The following is a 15,422-nucleotide window of genomic DNA, read 5'->3' as shown; positions in this document are numbered from 1 at the left end:
TTCAACATATTGCCTCCATCACACCACACCCTCTTTGCACGAGGCAGCAGAGCCGCGCAGTGTTGCTAATTAATGAACGGCGTCTTAGAGTCCAAATCCTTTGTTTACTTTTTGGTGTCAGCGTTGGTGCGTTACAAAGCCACAAACCTTTGATATGGGCTGTCATCGCTGCATAATCATAATCAATTCAGCCAAAAAATTTAACACAGTCTTCTTCAAAGCACATCAAAACTTCATTAATTCCCTTACCACAGCACAGTGGGTACCGGCTTAGCTGAAACGTGAACGCCATAGCAAAGAGTACAATAAAACTCTTGGAAAAAATGAGGGCAGAGTTATGTGCTAATCCTTGTGGGCACAGATGGAACGGGGGCCGCTTCCGTTCCTCTTCAATCAAAAACACGGTTGTGGGCGTGACAAGTCCATCTTGAATCAAAACCCTGGTTTGAGCTGCGGACTGTTTTATTGTTCGCACTTCACACATGACTGGATGTTTTTCTGCCCTCTTTTGTTCGGCAAACCATTGATTAGGACATTTTAAAGATGGCCGGCAGCGTAAAGTATGTTAATTAGCCCTCATGCTGTGTGAAAGTAGTGTAAGAGCGACACGCCGTCAAACAGGTTCTTTCTAGATCAGCGTAAATTGAAACGGATGGATGTACGGATTAACTAAGTGGGCCATGATGAAAACAATGGGCAAGTGAGACTATGAGACTTGGTTTTTCCATTTCCTATAATCACTTGCCAAAGAACGGGCGCACCCCACACGGATCACTTTCATTTCCTTTCTATCTGTCTTCCGTTCTTTTCCGAGAGAAACATCCCCAGCTCTTGAATGAGTGACAACAATGCTTTGAATCCCTGACGTACGTTCGAAATATTCCATTCAAATCTCCATAAATGAATACAAAATGAACACTAGCGGGAATAAATTAGCCGCTCCCTAATTAGCTGTTAAGCCATCTTTGAATGTCACATCTTAAGGAGGAAAAGAGTTTCTCAATGAGTGGGGATGGGGGGTCCGGTGCCTGAGTATATGGTAGGTATACATTCTTTAGGTCTTCTCTAACGTGAGCATAAACATACAGTGTGGCTATAACTATTCAGAGCTTTTCTCCTTTGTAAGTATTGGTTCTGCTTGCTTCACAAGCAGCAGATCAAGTCCTCCTCTTAGTGTAAGAGGTGGAGTCAGAGCGGTTTCCTCTCAGACCTGGCTCTGGGTACCAGGGGATTGGACTAATTTTACAGCCTTCAGAAGGAAATTGGATGGGCGTGGAAGGAAAGAAATAGAAGAATGTTCCATTTTGGTCACACTGGACTTGAAGGCGTGAAGATTAATTACACTGCATACACAGAAAAACCCTCACAGAGACAAGAGAAGCACCATACATACCGCAACATGCATTTAAACACACGAGTATCGACACTTTACATAGACGAAATTAAGCAAAGTCTACTTACATTGTACGATCAGCTCCACGACGGCCTCCCGCGGCTTCACGTTGAACCCGTTATACTGGCTGGTCTGGCAGCGGTATGAGCCGGTCATCTCCCTGGACACATTAACAATACGCAGCACACCGTCGTAGCTCTCCATCTGCATGCTGCCGTCCGGCATAGGCGCCTCCTTATCGGCCCGCGACCACAGGATGATGGGCTTGGGCTTTCCTGAAACAAGGCACTCCAGCTCCACTGTGTCACCCTCTCGGGCCACCAGGGGGGACTTGCCCCGGGGGACTGTCAGGTTGGGGGGAACTAAGAAAGAGAAAAACAGAGGAGGGACTGATATGGGGCTCTAGAAAGTCAGCAGGCGGGGTAAGAGGAAATGGTCGACTGGGGGGAGAAGTGGCGTGGGAGGTATGAGGGGAAGCGAATGAGCATCCAAGTTGCAATGGCAATGAAGCTAAGTCTCAGCAACATACAGCTTATATGGAAGGACCATGCGGATATTAGCAGCGGAAACAGCTGAGACTGAACGATCCAAGCAAGTTCCTGAAGAAACACCGTCAAAGAGGGCAGCAGTGAGGAAGTTAAATGCAATCAAGCAATGGCAAACAATGGACAATGCAATGAAGAGCTGACAAGCAAATGCACATTGTGACCAGCGGTCAAAGAAAATTACCAATAGAAGCCATATTTGAACAAAAGTTTCCAGGTACAAAGAGTCTCAAGAAATAAACTGAGGATCTAAACTAGGAACTTAAAGTCCCCTTTGCACATCTGAATGACTTTGAAGTTTATGAACTTCTTCAAAAGAGACTCGCAGAGGTGGGCAATGCAATCAACACATGTAAGGACAAAATAGATCATCTGTTGCTTGCTGAGATTATCTCACATCTGTACATTTAATATAAAGCTGGTACCTTTCAGATGGTAAGCTTAGCTTAGCATTAAAACTTAGCATAAATAGGGCCACACAGCTAGCCCTCTAGTCTCAGTAAAAACATCTACTTACAAGCATCTCTTAAACTTTTTAATAAACATGCATGAATTCCAAAGTGTGCTGGGAACTTTTAAATCCACAAGCTAACTTATTTGGTCACTTGATACGTTTACTTTACTACTGCTTCACCTCCCTATCCCTCTCACTGGCTGATGATAAATTATACAAGATCATTTCCTTGGCCCTATACTGATACAAGCAGCACCCTTTACTTGCTTACTGTGCGAATGAGGCTGTACAGAGGTTTGTGTTTGGAATATCAGCCCCAGTAGGTACCAAACCTCAATAGCCAAACCAAACCTGGGCCGTCAAAAAGTCCCACCCCAAAGCCAAATACTGTTTTGCCAAAAAGCGCTATGCAAAGGCACTCAATTAAGTGGATTGTCCCTCCAACCAAAATTAGGTCCATGAAACAGTTCCTAGCTCCCTTGAGAATTTCTTGCAGTGGAAACAAGTCACTAAATAAGTAGGGACTTAATTGCTGCTCCACCTCCCTGTCTCTCTCATTTGTGTTGATCTCAGCTTGGCCATATCTTTTATGTTACAATGTTACAATTTCATTTGGCAGAGACTTTTGTCCAAAGCGATGTAGATCTGAGAGTAAATACAACACAAGCAACAATAAAGACAGGAGGGAACAAAGTCAGTAAGTGCCAACAAACAGCTTCAAGTGCCATCGGACACAGGTGCCATTATTTTGTTTTTGTTAATCATCATTAACAAGGTCAATATAGCCATCATCATCATCATGAATATCCTATTCAACATAAACATCCTCAATGTCATCATCATCAATAGCACCAATATCATTAAGGTCAGAGGTGTTCATGAAAGAGCTTTTTCTTAAAGCTGAAAGGGACTCTGCGGACCAAATCGAGTTTGGTAACTCATTCTACCACCGGGGGACTACAGATTGTAAGAATCTTGTCAGTGACTTAGGGCCCTGTTGTGATGGGAGTACCAGGCGCCTTTCATTGGCAGAGTGTAGTGTGTGTTTTAAAACTACTCTGAAACCTTGCTACAACAAGTGTTCAACCCTTGGCCTAGTACTGATACTAGCAGCACCCTGTTGTTGCTTACTGTGTGAATGAGGCTGTACAGAAGTGGCAGAGATATGAGTTTCATGTTTGGAAAATCAGCACCAAACCTCTATAGTTCCTGAGCCTTCATTAAGTCCTATCTCCAAACCACAAAGCACTATGCAAAGGAACTAAATCTAGTGAATTCTTCATCCAATCAATATTAGGTCCATGGAACAGTTCCTGGTCCCCTTCAGAATTTCTTGCAGTGGAAACAAGTCACTAGATAAGTAGGCACTTATTTGTGACAATAGGCACGAAACCTTAATAGTTCCTGGGCCCTCAAATAGTCCCACCCCTCAGCCAGAAACTGTCTGCCACAAAGCACTATGCAAAGGAACAACATAAGTGGATTGTTCCTCCAACCAAAATTAGGTTCATGAGACAGTTCCTGGTCCAGTTGAGAATTTCCTGCAGTGGAAATGAGTCACTGAAAAGTGCTGACTTCATTGCTGCTCCACCTCCCATTTGCTGCTTCATTTGCTGTTGATCTCAGCTCTATTTTAAAGTTACTCTAAAAGCTTGCTATAAGTAATGTTGGACCCGTGGCCTGGTATTGATTCTAGCAGCACCCTTTACTTGCTTACTTTGTGAATGAGGCTGCACAGAAGTTGCAGAACACATGATAAGTCCCCCCACAAGCCAGGGACTGTTATAACACAAAGCACTTTGTAAAGGAATTACATTTCGTACGTGGTTCCTCTAGCTGAAATTAGGTCCCTGAAATAGTTCCCGGTCCCCTACAGAAGTCCTTGCAGTGGAAACGAGTCACTTCATGAGAAGGCAATAGATCCCAGCTATAAACAATTTCTATTTACTCCACATCTTCCCAAGCAGCTATATTGCATCACCCTGCTAAGATACCACCATCATCATTGTCAACATAGTGATTGCAATCATGAGCATCACAGTATTATCATCACCATTCTCACATTTGCATCATAATATTCATCATCACATCACATACTCATCTCCTCCTCGCAACACCATTTTTCCAGGATGATCTTCACCACCGACATTACAGCATTCATAACTCTTATCACCATCCCTTGCATCATTACGACTCCTCTCCACAGCTTTTTACTTCTCTGCCCTCCTCCTCACGCAGCTAATCAATCCCAGCACAGCGTCTGCGTACACTTCAGTGCATTTACAACAGAACCCTCCCAGAGGTGATATAGCATTATTGCAGGCCGTGTAGCAAAATATGACCTAATAAATATTTTGCCTTTGTTTATTAACAAACATTTTAGAGCCCGGCTGAAAGAGAACAATGAATAATAAAGGAAGTGCACTGTGCCAAATTGCTGGATACAATCTCAGGTTTCCTTTAATGCGCCTCTGTGTGTGTGAGTGTGTGCGTGTGTGTGTTCTATGTTTGGAAAGCAGGAAAAGTAGCAGGTTGGATCAAGCAGTCTGTTTCCTCTTCAAGCATGCCGGCCAAGTAAATTTGTTTAATTAGTAAAGCTGGCAAATGGCACCAGCTCCTAGAGTGCTGTGTGTGCGTGTGCTTTTGTGTTGTGTATTTTTGTGCGAAAATCATCAGCACACTCCAAGTCAATTTTGTAGCGCTGCTCGCAAAAATAGTTTACAGCCACCGAGTAGAGGAGTGAAAATCTTCTCAGCAATGATGAAACCATGTCATGCTTCCCTGATGATTTTCGAATCACTGTCATTCTGCCCAAACAATGCTGCAGCTGGAATGAAGTCAAGCCACATTGAAGTTTCACAGTGATGAAATCACCAGCAATATCCAGAAAACGAAACAGAGTCCAACTATATTTCTTTTGACCCCATTTCTGTCTGGGTGAGTGGTAACAATCCCACCACCATGTTGACTCTGCAAGTGTCGGTTTCTTCTATTGTCGTAACACCGGAGTCAAAAGGTAAATGCTGAAACTACAGTACATAAGGCTACATCTTAGATTAAGCAAACTGGTTAAAACAAGGAAAAGCTCAACATACTGCACTGATATCAAGGTTGTGCGAAACCCCATCCTCACTTAAACCTAAACCAAGTGCACATTTAGCTAAATGTTAACCCCAATTTATGAAGAGAGAACGTGTTCATCCAGAGGGAAGAACAGGTGTGTCTAATAATTGTAAAAGTTTGTAAATAGGGCCAAAAATGAAAAATAACCCTCTCTAAATACAACATATATAGTATGTGATATCACACCCTTGCGTGGCATCCCATACTGTGTGTGTTGTACCAAGTTCCCCTCCTTCAGGGAACAGAAGTTATAGTCATAACATTTCCGTTTTTTGTCCACTTGGCAACAGCAGAAACAACCTGTACACACATCAACCAACTCCTTGTAAGATAACATACGTTTTAGCCGTCACGTGATATCGCATACTATATGTGTTGTACTTGTTCCTCTCCTTCAGGGAACAGAAGTTATAGTCATAACATTTGTTTTTTTTGTAACTTGGCAACAGCAGAAACACACTGCCGACTCCTTGTAAGATAACATAAGCTTTAGCAGCAACATAAGCAATTGTTGGGAGTTATGTTTGTGAGCCTCTCATGAATCCAAGTCATTGATTCAATCTTATATTCTCCTTTTAGCTCTGTTTTGGTCTCCTCCAACTCCTTAAGGAAATATGTGGCTCTTAAGCTGCTTGGTGCTCCACTATGTTCACTAGCTAGTAGCTAACCTTGTCTTTACTGGGGTACAGCGGGTCGATTGATCAAAGCCTTTTGGTTAAAAAAAGACAGTGGCTTGTGTATGTATGAGAGTGGTGAGAGGGTACCATTACGGTAAGGTTGTGGGTCGTACAACCAACACAATACGCTGAAAGAGACTAAAACGCTTCATAGAGATAAGCAGTAGTCGGGTGATTGTTAGGGTCACCCTTTCACACATCTGCTCTCATTGGATCCACTGTTCACATAAAGAAATAAGGTCCATAGCAGCTTTAAACCCATTTTGCTGTATATGGGGAATACTCCACTGATTAATCGTTGTATCATGATGGGAACTTCTTTGAGTGTCTTCTCATCCATTGCACTTGTAAAGCTGCTGATCAGCTAGCTTAACTTTTCAGTCAGTACTGCAAAAACAAGTTGGATCCATTAGCATGAGATAATGAGGGCTAGACATTCTCAATAAGTCTTGGCAATGCTACCAAAGAAGCAGCAGAAATTAACTCCACAGACTGAGACAATGACCGCCGACGCTCATTTAATTCTCATACATCTACTGATTGGTATTCACACATCGTCTCGACCGAGGCGGCCAGGTGTCAAGGGCTGACACATTTCTTTCCGCAGCATATTTTCTCCACTTTTCCCAACGTTTCCTTGTGTCCGAACAGAGAAATGGTGAATTGACAGCAGCGATGTAGGAGGGAAGCAGCAAGCATCCATTACCGAGCGGAGGAGAGGTGTGTTCACTGAGTTGCCATCATTACACCTGGACTGTCTACTGCCCAGATTAGGCAGGCAATTACAGTTGGGTTTGGCAGCACGAACACCGGCCATCAGCTGCCATTGTCTGCCTGTGCAGCATGATGGAAACACAAAAAGGCGTACATGCACACAAACACTACCTCATCCCTCTCTCTTGCTTACTCTGTATCTCATTCTCTCTCTTTCCCAGCGAACACCCTGCCTCTGTGTGTGAGACTGACCACTGAGATGCTCAGTGTGGCAGAGAGCCCGCTTCTGGTCTTCACTGTGCTCTCATTGTGCCAGAGCCATCCAAATGCCAGTGATGCCTGCCGGGCATGCCCGCTGTGTGCGTATGCTTGTGTAGTGTGCGCATAGGCAGTTATATGTGGCGGTTATATGTGTGTATAGCTGAGTGTTTCTGCTCTCGCCCACGGGTGACACCATGCTGTGATCCTGAATCAGTTCCTCGATGGGATGCTTCTGGTTGTTGTTGTTCACTGAAAACACTGTTTCTATGTGTGTGGGAGCTTTTGTACTCTGTGGGCCTAAATTAAGGAGTGGACTGGTTCAGCGTCAGCAGCCCTGCTCATCTCTGAGGCCTCAGCTGCTATGATCCTCCAAGTGTAAAGACTGAGCCTCTGAGCTGACTGCAAAACGTGGAAATATCTAACACTTTAGATTTTCTTACAGCGATGGAAGCCAGAGCGGTGCGCACGTACATGTTTGAGAATAAACAACATCCCCACTGCCCCCTTTTTTGGGTAAGAGCTGTGACATCACTCCCCATCACCATGGCAACATTCGGCTCTCCACTACTGCAACTCCTGCAGAGTGTGTGTCCGTATGTGTGAGAGTGTGTGTGTTTAGACAGCTTGAGGCCAATGAGTTGGTCACAATGTGACAGGACTCTGTGCTCCTCTGAGTCCTGGGCCTCTGGGGACGAACAGAGCAGTCCCGTAGGTCCACTGCAGACATGTTTGTGCATCTGTGTGCATGTGTGTGTGTGACAGGGAGATGCATCTGTACCCCGGGCTGCTGAAGTGCAATAAATATCCACAGATGTGTTAAAATTGGCTTGCATTGATACACTTCAGAGACACACTCCAGACCGCTACTGTGTGTTTGTTTTTTTGATCTCTCTGCCGCTCCCCTGAGATTCTACAACTTATCCTGCGATCAATCAAACAAGCCCCTCATGAATTCACATGGCGGAGTCTGCAGAGCAGCAGGCTTTCAATACTAAAGCTCTCTAGGGCTGCAGTTTGATTTGTGGCCACAGCGCTCTCTCTCTAATGTTGCCCTTCTGGTTTCTTCTTTTGACATTTACCCAACCAGGCAGAGTTGGAGGAAAGCCTGCTGCCCGGTTTAGCACAAATACACACCTCCTAATCCTACACTTTTACTACTGCTAAGTGGTGAGCAACTCCCCTGGAAGGACCAGAGTTTATGTACATCGCTCAAGGGGCCTCAGCAGTACTTAATGAGGGAGGGAAGAGTGCTTCTTATTCATGTGTTCCTCCCAGGTTTCCCCAGCTGGACAGGGAGGTGATTTCCCAGATGGCCACCTCCATAAAGCATGACTTCGGGTTGTGCAGCTGAGGATATAAGCAGGAACGCTGGGCTTAATGTGCAGAGTTATCCAGTCTTATTAACATATTTTATGGACAAAGTGAGAACTGGTCACAGTGTAGCGACAATTTCCATTATACATTTCCATTTTTACATTCCCATGACCTCTGTAAATGTATACGACTGCAAACTGGTAGTTTTGTGTTACTCCGACAGTTTCAGCAGCCACGGTCTTCCCAAGAAAGCCTCACAGGTGTTGTGCTGACAGATGCTGCCAGGTGGTTATGTGCTTATCATTCTAGATGTGGCATGAGCGTGGCAACTTCTGTTGTCATATGGCAGATATCTCAGGACAGCTTACCAGCTAAGGGACAGCTGTTAGGCCTCTTCATCCCAGCTCACAGCTCACTGGGCCTGTCTCTGGAACCCTGTTGCCATGCTTATCCAATGCCGGGTTGTACAGGTCTCAGATGACATTATTTTGGTCCAGTTCACAGTTCTTAACTAAGAGTGATGAGAGATATTTAATTTCAGGTTTAAGGTTAGAGTGCATATGTAATCAGCTCTCTGTGTGTAAACCTGGCAAACTCAACAGCAGGAAGCTGTCTAGCTTGATTCCCTTAAGGTTAGGGTTAAATAGGGATAAGGGGCTTTAATGTACTATTACAATAGCTGGAGAGCTAATCTGTGTGGGTTTGTTACAACACAAAGTATTATGAATCTGACTAACACTTGCCTCTTTTGTACTTCTCAATATTATGATTCATGTTCTACTTTGTCGGTGTATTTAATGTCTTGTTTGCCTGTGACTTTGTGTTGTGTTGCTGCTGTTATCCTGACAAAGGTCTCTCTTCAAAATGAGACTCAATAAGATTGCCTCTCTCAATAAAGGTTAAATAAAAATAAGAACAGGATGAGCCTGACGTCTTATTTGTGTAGAATACATTGAATCCATGACTGGACTTGACCATCTTTTCAATGCAGAGTGATTTGAATGAATCATGTGGCATTTCCAGCGTGTTTCAGTCTTATTACTGCCGACACATATGCCACCTTACTGCCTGTTCGCTACCCTGAACCGAGATTGTCCAATCATGCCTTAGCGAACATAATAAGTCATGGCAGGCCTGTCACATTTTGGATCTATCTGCATGTTGATGCAGTGTGCATGGAGCGGTAGTAGGAGCTGGAGTATACTTGTCACTTAAATAGTTTGAAGGATGGTGTTATTTTTAGCCACAGAGGTTCAGTGAGAGCAAAAGTGTGAGGAAGGAATTAACACTGTGTTAGATGGGTAAAAAGTAAGCAGCAATCTAGCTAGCATGTGAGGCCAACTAGCATCCTACATAAAAGAATATCTACTACTACTGTGTTACTGCCTGTGGAGTATAAGAACTGCATTATTCTGTGGGGATACACATTACTTCAACTGACAGATTTACAACTACTGTGCAGCATTCCATCACTGCTAGAAGCTAGTCCTTCATGCTGTAAACGTTTAAGCTAGCACTAGAACTGGCTCTTAATCATTTGAGGAAGTTTACACTCAAGCTACTTTGTTACAACTTCTATCTATCTATCTATGTCCATAGACTATGCTAATGTACATTTGGGAATTTTAGCTTTAGCCTCAATCTTTTAGCATGTTTTCATATGTAGCCATCAAGTATTAGTCCTCTTTAATATATAATTTGTTTGGTTTTAAAAAGAGCTGCCAAACATGGAAACACGAAACAGTGAAAAGTCCTCTTGAGCATTGTTCGTGTTTTTAACAACTAGTATTAGCTTTGTTAGCTAGCTCAATGATGCTTTTCAGTTCCTCAAATCCAGTGTTGGGGCCAACACGTTACAAAGTAATCTGTTAGAGTAAACTAATTACCTGTTGCTAAAACGAGCAACGCGTTAGTTCTGCAGTTCAAGTAATACTGTTTCTGTTCCTCAACCTACAGTTGTGGTAGTGCGTTTGCGTAGCTAGCGACGAGCAAGGTGGCAGAGAGGACAGGATTACATTTGTGGAAATATTCCCATTATTTTGGATTTTTGGGGGAAAGGGACAAGAGCAACATAACAGTGAAATGTAAGTTGTGTCTGGAGGATAAGTGCTCGTCAGCTGTGGAGAGCTCTACTTCAAATGTGGAGAAGCATCTGCAGATAAACACAGCTCCACTACACTGGTGGGACTAAGAGCCTGTGTTGTTTTCATTGAAACAGCTGTGTCTAATACTGTATGCCTCTGCCCAGTTCACTGTCAGATTGTTAGCATAATAAAGAGCTGTAAAGGTTATATTGTGCCTGTCACTCCTTTTATTAGGCTGTTACAGATTATGAACCGTAAACTAGGCTATGCAATGACAGTCTATACATCCAGGTAGACGTACAGCAGGCTACACGCCGTCCTGACAATATAAGCAACATGCGTAACAAGTCACAAAGGGGGGGTTAATTTTTGGTAAGGTAAAATGAATCTAACGAAACATAACAAGAAAAGTAACAAGTTACTTTTTAATGGCAGTAATCTTGTAATGAAACAAGTTACTTTTATCAGTAACGTTACCCAACACTGCTCAAATCAACATTTGCTGTTTACAGAAGAGAAGCCTGTTTATGCTAATCTGTCTGAAATAAAAGACAGGTAAGCATGTTTCTGAAAATACTACGGAACTCATGTTGTAAATGTTGTTGTCAATCTATAATTGATATTTACCGCCCAAAAGGCAAAAAGCAAACACAAAAGTAGGAGACCCTGCAGACAGGATATATTTTTTGTTTTGTTTACCAAGTTGTTGGACCCGCTGGACTTCCTACTGTACAAACAGAGCACACACAGGAAAGCAATGAAAGAGAATGGACATCTGACCAACATCAACAAACAGCCCCACTCTGTGAGAGCTCCACATGTCCACACAGGAAGGGAAAAAAGCAGCAAACAACTTGTTTCCACCCACGGTGAGCAAACAGCAGTTGAACCTTTGCACCCTGTAGGTGAGTCATGATGCAGAGCAGGTTTGTTTTTATCAGGGTCAGTGAATTTGTTGCTGAAACAAGCACATCGGTGCAGTCAACAGCCAGCGGCCATGATGTACCTATAAGATCACATGTGTCATTCGGATGATGGCGGCTCGTGACAAATCAGAGTTAAACAGAGCGCAGAGAGACGGATACGAGGGAGCCTGCCGCTAGCTTCAGATGACTCAAATTCCTTTGGGGGGAAAAAAGAGCTTGTTCAATTGCATTTATTAAACCAGCTCATTTTTTAATCAACTGAGCACTTAATTGATTTGCTTAATTCATTAACTGCAGTGATTCCTGAGATTGACAGAACAACTGGGTGGTGCCAGAGTTTCAGGTGTGAGCAGGATGCTAATTGAGCGACTCATCAAGGAAGGATTTATCTCCCCCGCTAGAAGAGAGAGGTGACTTTCAACTTTAATGCTTTGTGATCATCAATCAGACTGCGGATGAGCTTCTGTCGTGCGCCGGTGCTAAGAAGTAACAACAGAGACTTTTCCCGCCTGTTTAAAGGACGACCAAGAGGGTCGAATCCCGTGTTTATGGTAATTATAACACGGCGAGTGCAATGAGCGGGTATCAGCTCTGTGAATTCAAAACTGGCTTTAAATGTCACGACTCCATCTGTAATAACTCGACATGCTATTAAAATTTTATCTCCAAGATGGTCCCGGAGGTAGTTCCAATCTGAAGTCATGTCACATTCAAGCCGGAGAATGTCAATAATTACAAGATTCATAATAAACTAGCCAGACACACCCACAACAGACGGACTAATGAGAGGATTAATACGCTACTTCTTGTTAGAAGTTTATGGGATGTTTCACACTAATGCTCGTAACTCTTTTCTGCTCCTGTGTCTTGTGCTTTTATATCTAAAGGGGAAGTGTGTCCTCAATTCCTGACCACGCTCATGAATAAGCAATAGCTGTGCAATCTCTGGGACGAGGAGAGACGTTACTTATTTAATGAGCGTGTCATGATAGTAAATATTAGTGCTGCTTTTCCAAAAGGGAGATATCACGACGGCTGCGCTCATCACAAGTTGAAAGAATGGAAGATGATAAATATTCTCTTTTATAAGACGCTGCTGCAGGACGGGGCTAAGCTCGGGTTTGGAATCTGGAACGGGAGCCAATCCTGGAAGAGCCAGCGAGCTCCAAAGTGTTCAGACTAGAGACACTTTAGGCTCGATCGCTTTCCAACCACTTCCCCAGCACGAAACCCTGGCAGACCTGCAGCGTAATCTTCTCTAAACGCTTCTATTAAGGCTTCTAATTGCAGCTTGGGCTTTCTCTCTCTTCAGGAGAACAAAAACAGGGCTTATTCACCCCAAAACAGGCTGCAGGCGCACGGCGAGGCAGAGGCGCAGGGCGCTTTAATATCCCGACGCGATACAGTGCAAGCTCAGTGAAGACACTCGTCTGATTTGTGGCATAAATCAAACTGAAAGAAGCGGCACATGTAGCAGGCGTTCTGCAGAAAAACATCCCAGTCACATCCAGGTAGAGCAGCGGGGATTGTAACTGGCAGAAGCAAAATTCAATATCTTATGTCCTGTGACAGGAACAGCTCTATCACAGTGCAACACTTTCATAATGTTTCATACGCACCCATCTGACTGGAACAATGAAAGCTTAAAAAGTAATCACATCTGAGCCTTAAGAACCTCATTTCCCATGATCACAATAGACTCAGTCATTTCCTCACTTATTTCCTCAGTCAAAGAGTTGTCTTTTTTTTTTTTACACATTAGCGGGTCTGTGTTAATGCATCGGCATCGCCCAGGCACTCCAAAAGAAGAGACTGCACTACTTAAAAGATAATGAGGAAACAATCTTGGCAGGTGCGATTGATCCCACTGTTTTATAGCGCAGGGATTATCAAAGGATTATCTAACAATAATTATGCACCCAAGGTCTGCGCGCTGCTTTCATGTTCACACTGTGAGTGGCAGCGAGGTGTGCGTGTGTGTGTGTGTGTGTGCGCGATAGAAAAACAAGCCGCGAGAGGAGCTGAAGGTGCGGGAGTGTGCAAATATGCCTGTAGATGTGTGTGTAAAAGCGGGGAAAAAAAGGTCGCTATGAACCCAGTCACAAGTTGCAAAACAGCACCTAAAAGTCACTTATCAGTAGCAAACACACGGCAGTGTAAGCAAAGCAAGAGCAGATATCTCCTGCAACAGCAGCAGCACCAACACACGGGAATCCCCAACATTGAAGATCCTGGAATTTGGGATGAGAGGGCGGCAAGCAGGTGTCTCCCGATTAGCCGTCTCCCGGGCGTGGAGTCGATCGGGTCACAGCCCCTCTGACGGGCTATATTGCGTCCACACATTTAATAGTCGCCGATTGACCTCACAGTGCAGATTACAGTTAAAGAACAGAAGCGTTCCCGTTTTGTCTCCTCACCCATCGTATATTAAAGAGCCTGCAGGAAGTGAAGAGTACAAAACGTATTGTTAACCGTTCTAAATGTGCCAATCTCTAAAAGTCAGGCTCTCTTTTGTTGCCAGTGACGGCTTCTTTCTTCCAAAATCTGACAGCGAGAGGGGTGATTGATGTTAAAACAACAGACAGAAAAGTTGATGCGTGACGGCAGATTTTATCTTGTCATTATTCTTTAAAAGAAAGAACACTGATTTTATTATCCAAGCACCTACGTCTTGCCGTCTTCTGTCACGAACCATGAGGCTTCAGAGTATCAAACCGCAGCTGTAACATTACTCATCATGCCATGATTGAAACTACAATGATGCAGCTCAGTAGACAGGGTGGACTGGTATGTTATGTTATTAACATGCTGTACACATGTAGGCAAACGTTAGTTGGAAGAGTGGTGGAAGCAGCCAATTAGATGGGAGGACGATGGATGTTTAGTCTCTGATTAGTCGGGCTGGTGGAGTCAGCTTTGGTTCACGGGATCCAATCGAACGCATCATTGAAACAGAGTTTTGATTGTGCTGTAATCTAATTTAGAGCGGGAAGCAGACGTTACAGTAGAGACAGTGGTTCTTGGACATGCTTAGTCTGGGACAGAAGAAGACATATAAGCATTCCTATACCGTCGAAACGCTCCAGGGCTTAAAGGGTCAGTTCACCCAAATCACACGCACAAAGAAAAATCCGGCAGATCGATTCGCTTATTTCTGCTCATAGTTTGTCTCGGCCGTGAGACGTGCGAGACATCACAGCACAATGGCAGTGAGAGAGTTTTACTTGTGCTACTAAAGCTTTGGAAAAACAGACAAAATAAGTCCTTCCCTCCCAAGACATGTTCCAGCGTCATTTACTGTCACACTGATATTTCATTTGGGACTATTTTCTGAAACTTTTTTCCCCAAAATCAATTTCAAAGGTGAATAAAATGTGTTATGAATGTGTCAGAAGTGTTGTGTCTATCCACTTCTGTTATGTTGAAGTGCAGAATTCTCAACGGCAAATTTATGTACTTAAAAAATATGAAACCAAAATCATCTGCATTGCTTTAAAAGCAAGGACTAGTGGGCAAACTCATGTTTCTTAAAGTGATAATCTGGAAGATTTTCATGTAAATAAATGTCTGTTAAGTCACTATCTATCACCGAATGAAGTAACACAATGATGATTGAGCCTATGGCCCACTGATTAAAGCCTTTGCAGTTGCAGTATATAGTATTATTATGGACTGGGTGTCAGTGACGACTTCATGGAAAAAATCACAAGCGGCGCCCAGTTAGTGACGCGTTTTCCATCACCCCGCAGTGGTTGGTCTGCCAGAGAGGGTAGGTGGAGCTAAGCGGCTGCTTTTCCGGTCTCTGCAAGTGTTGCGAGTAATCAGTAATCTACTATGGCTGAACAAACAAAGAAAAGATGGATGACTACAGATACAACTTCAAAAATAAGTGAAAATCCAAAGAAAAAGAAATAAACTGGACGCTCAGATG

At 43.6% G+C, this 15,422-nt stretch overlaps 1 protein-coding gene across 1 annotated transcript in view; it reads right to left on the bottom strand.

The window, feature by feature from the left end:
• The window catches only part of LOC138613419 (MAM domain-containing glycosylphosphatidylinositol anchor protein 2-like), a 194,982-nt gene that overhangs the window by 62,851 nt on the left and 116,709 nt on the right, over nt 1-15,422 (bottom strand). The window contains exon 9 of the mRNA XM_069687090.1: nt 1,462-1,782. Within this exon, the coding sequence (XP_069543191.1) occupies nt 1,462-1,782 (321 nt within the window). The remainder of the gene's footprint in view (nt 1-1,461; nt 1,783-15,422) is intronic.

Source organism: Semicossyphus pulcher, unplaced genomic scaffold, assembly GCF_022749685.1.
Source record: "Semicossyphus pulcher isolate SPU_LCO1_2020_fin unplaced genomic scaffold, fSemPul1.0.p SCAF_11, whole genome shotgun sequence".
Lineage (NCBI taxonomy): Eukaryota > Metazoa > Chordata > Actinopteri > Labriformes > Labridae > Semicossyphus > Semicossyphus pulcher.
The sequence above is the reverse complement of the archived record's forward strand: the minus strand, read 5'-3'. Positions and strand labels throughout refer to the sequence as shown.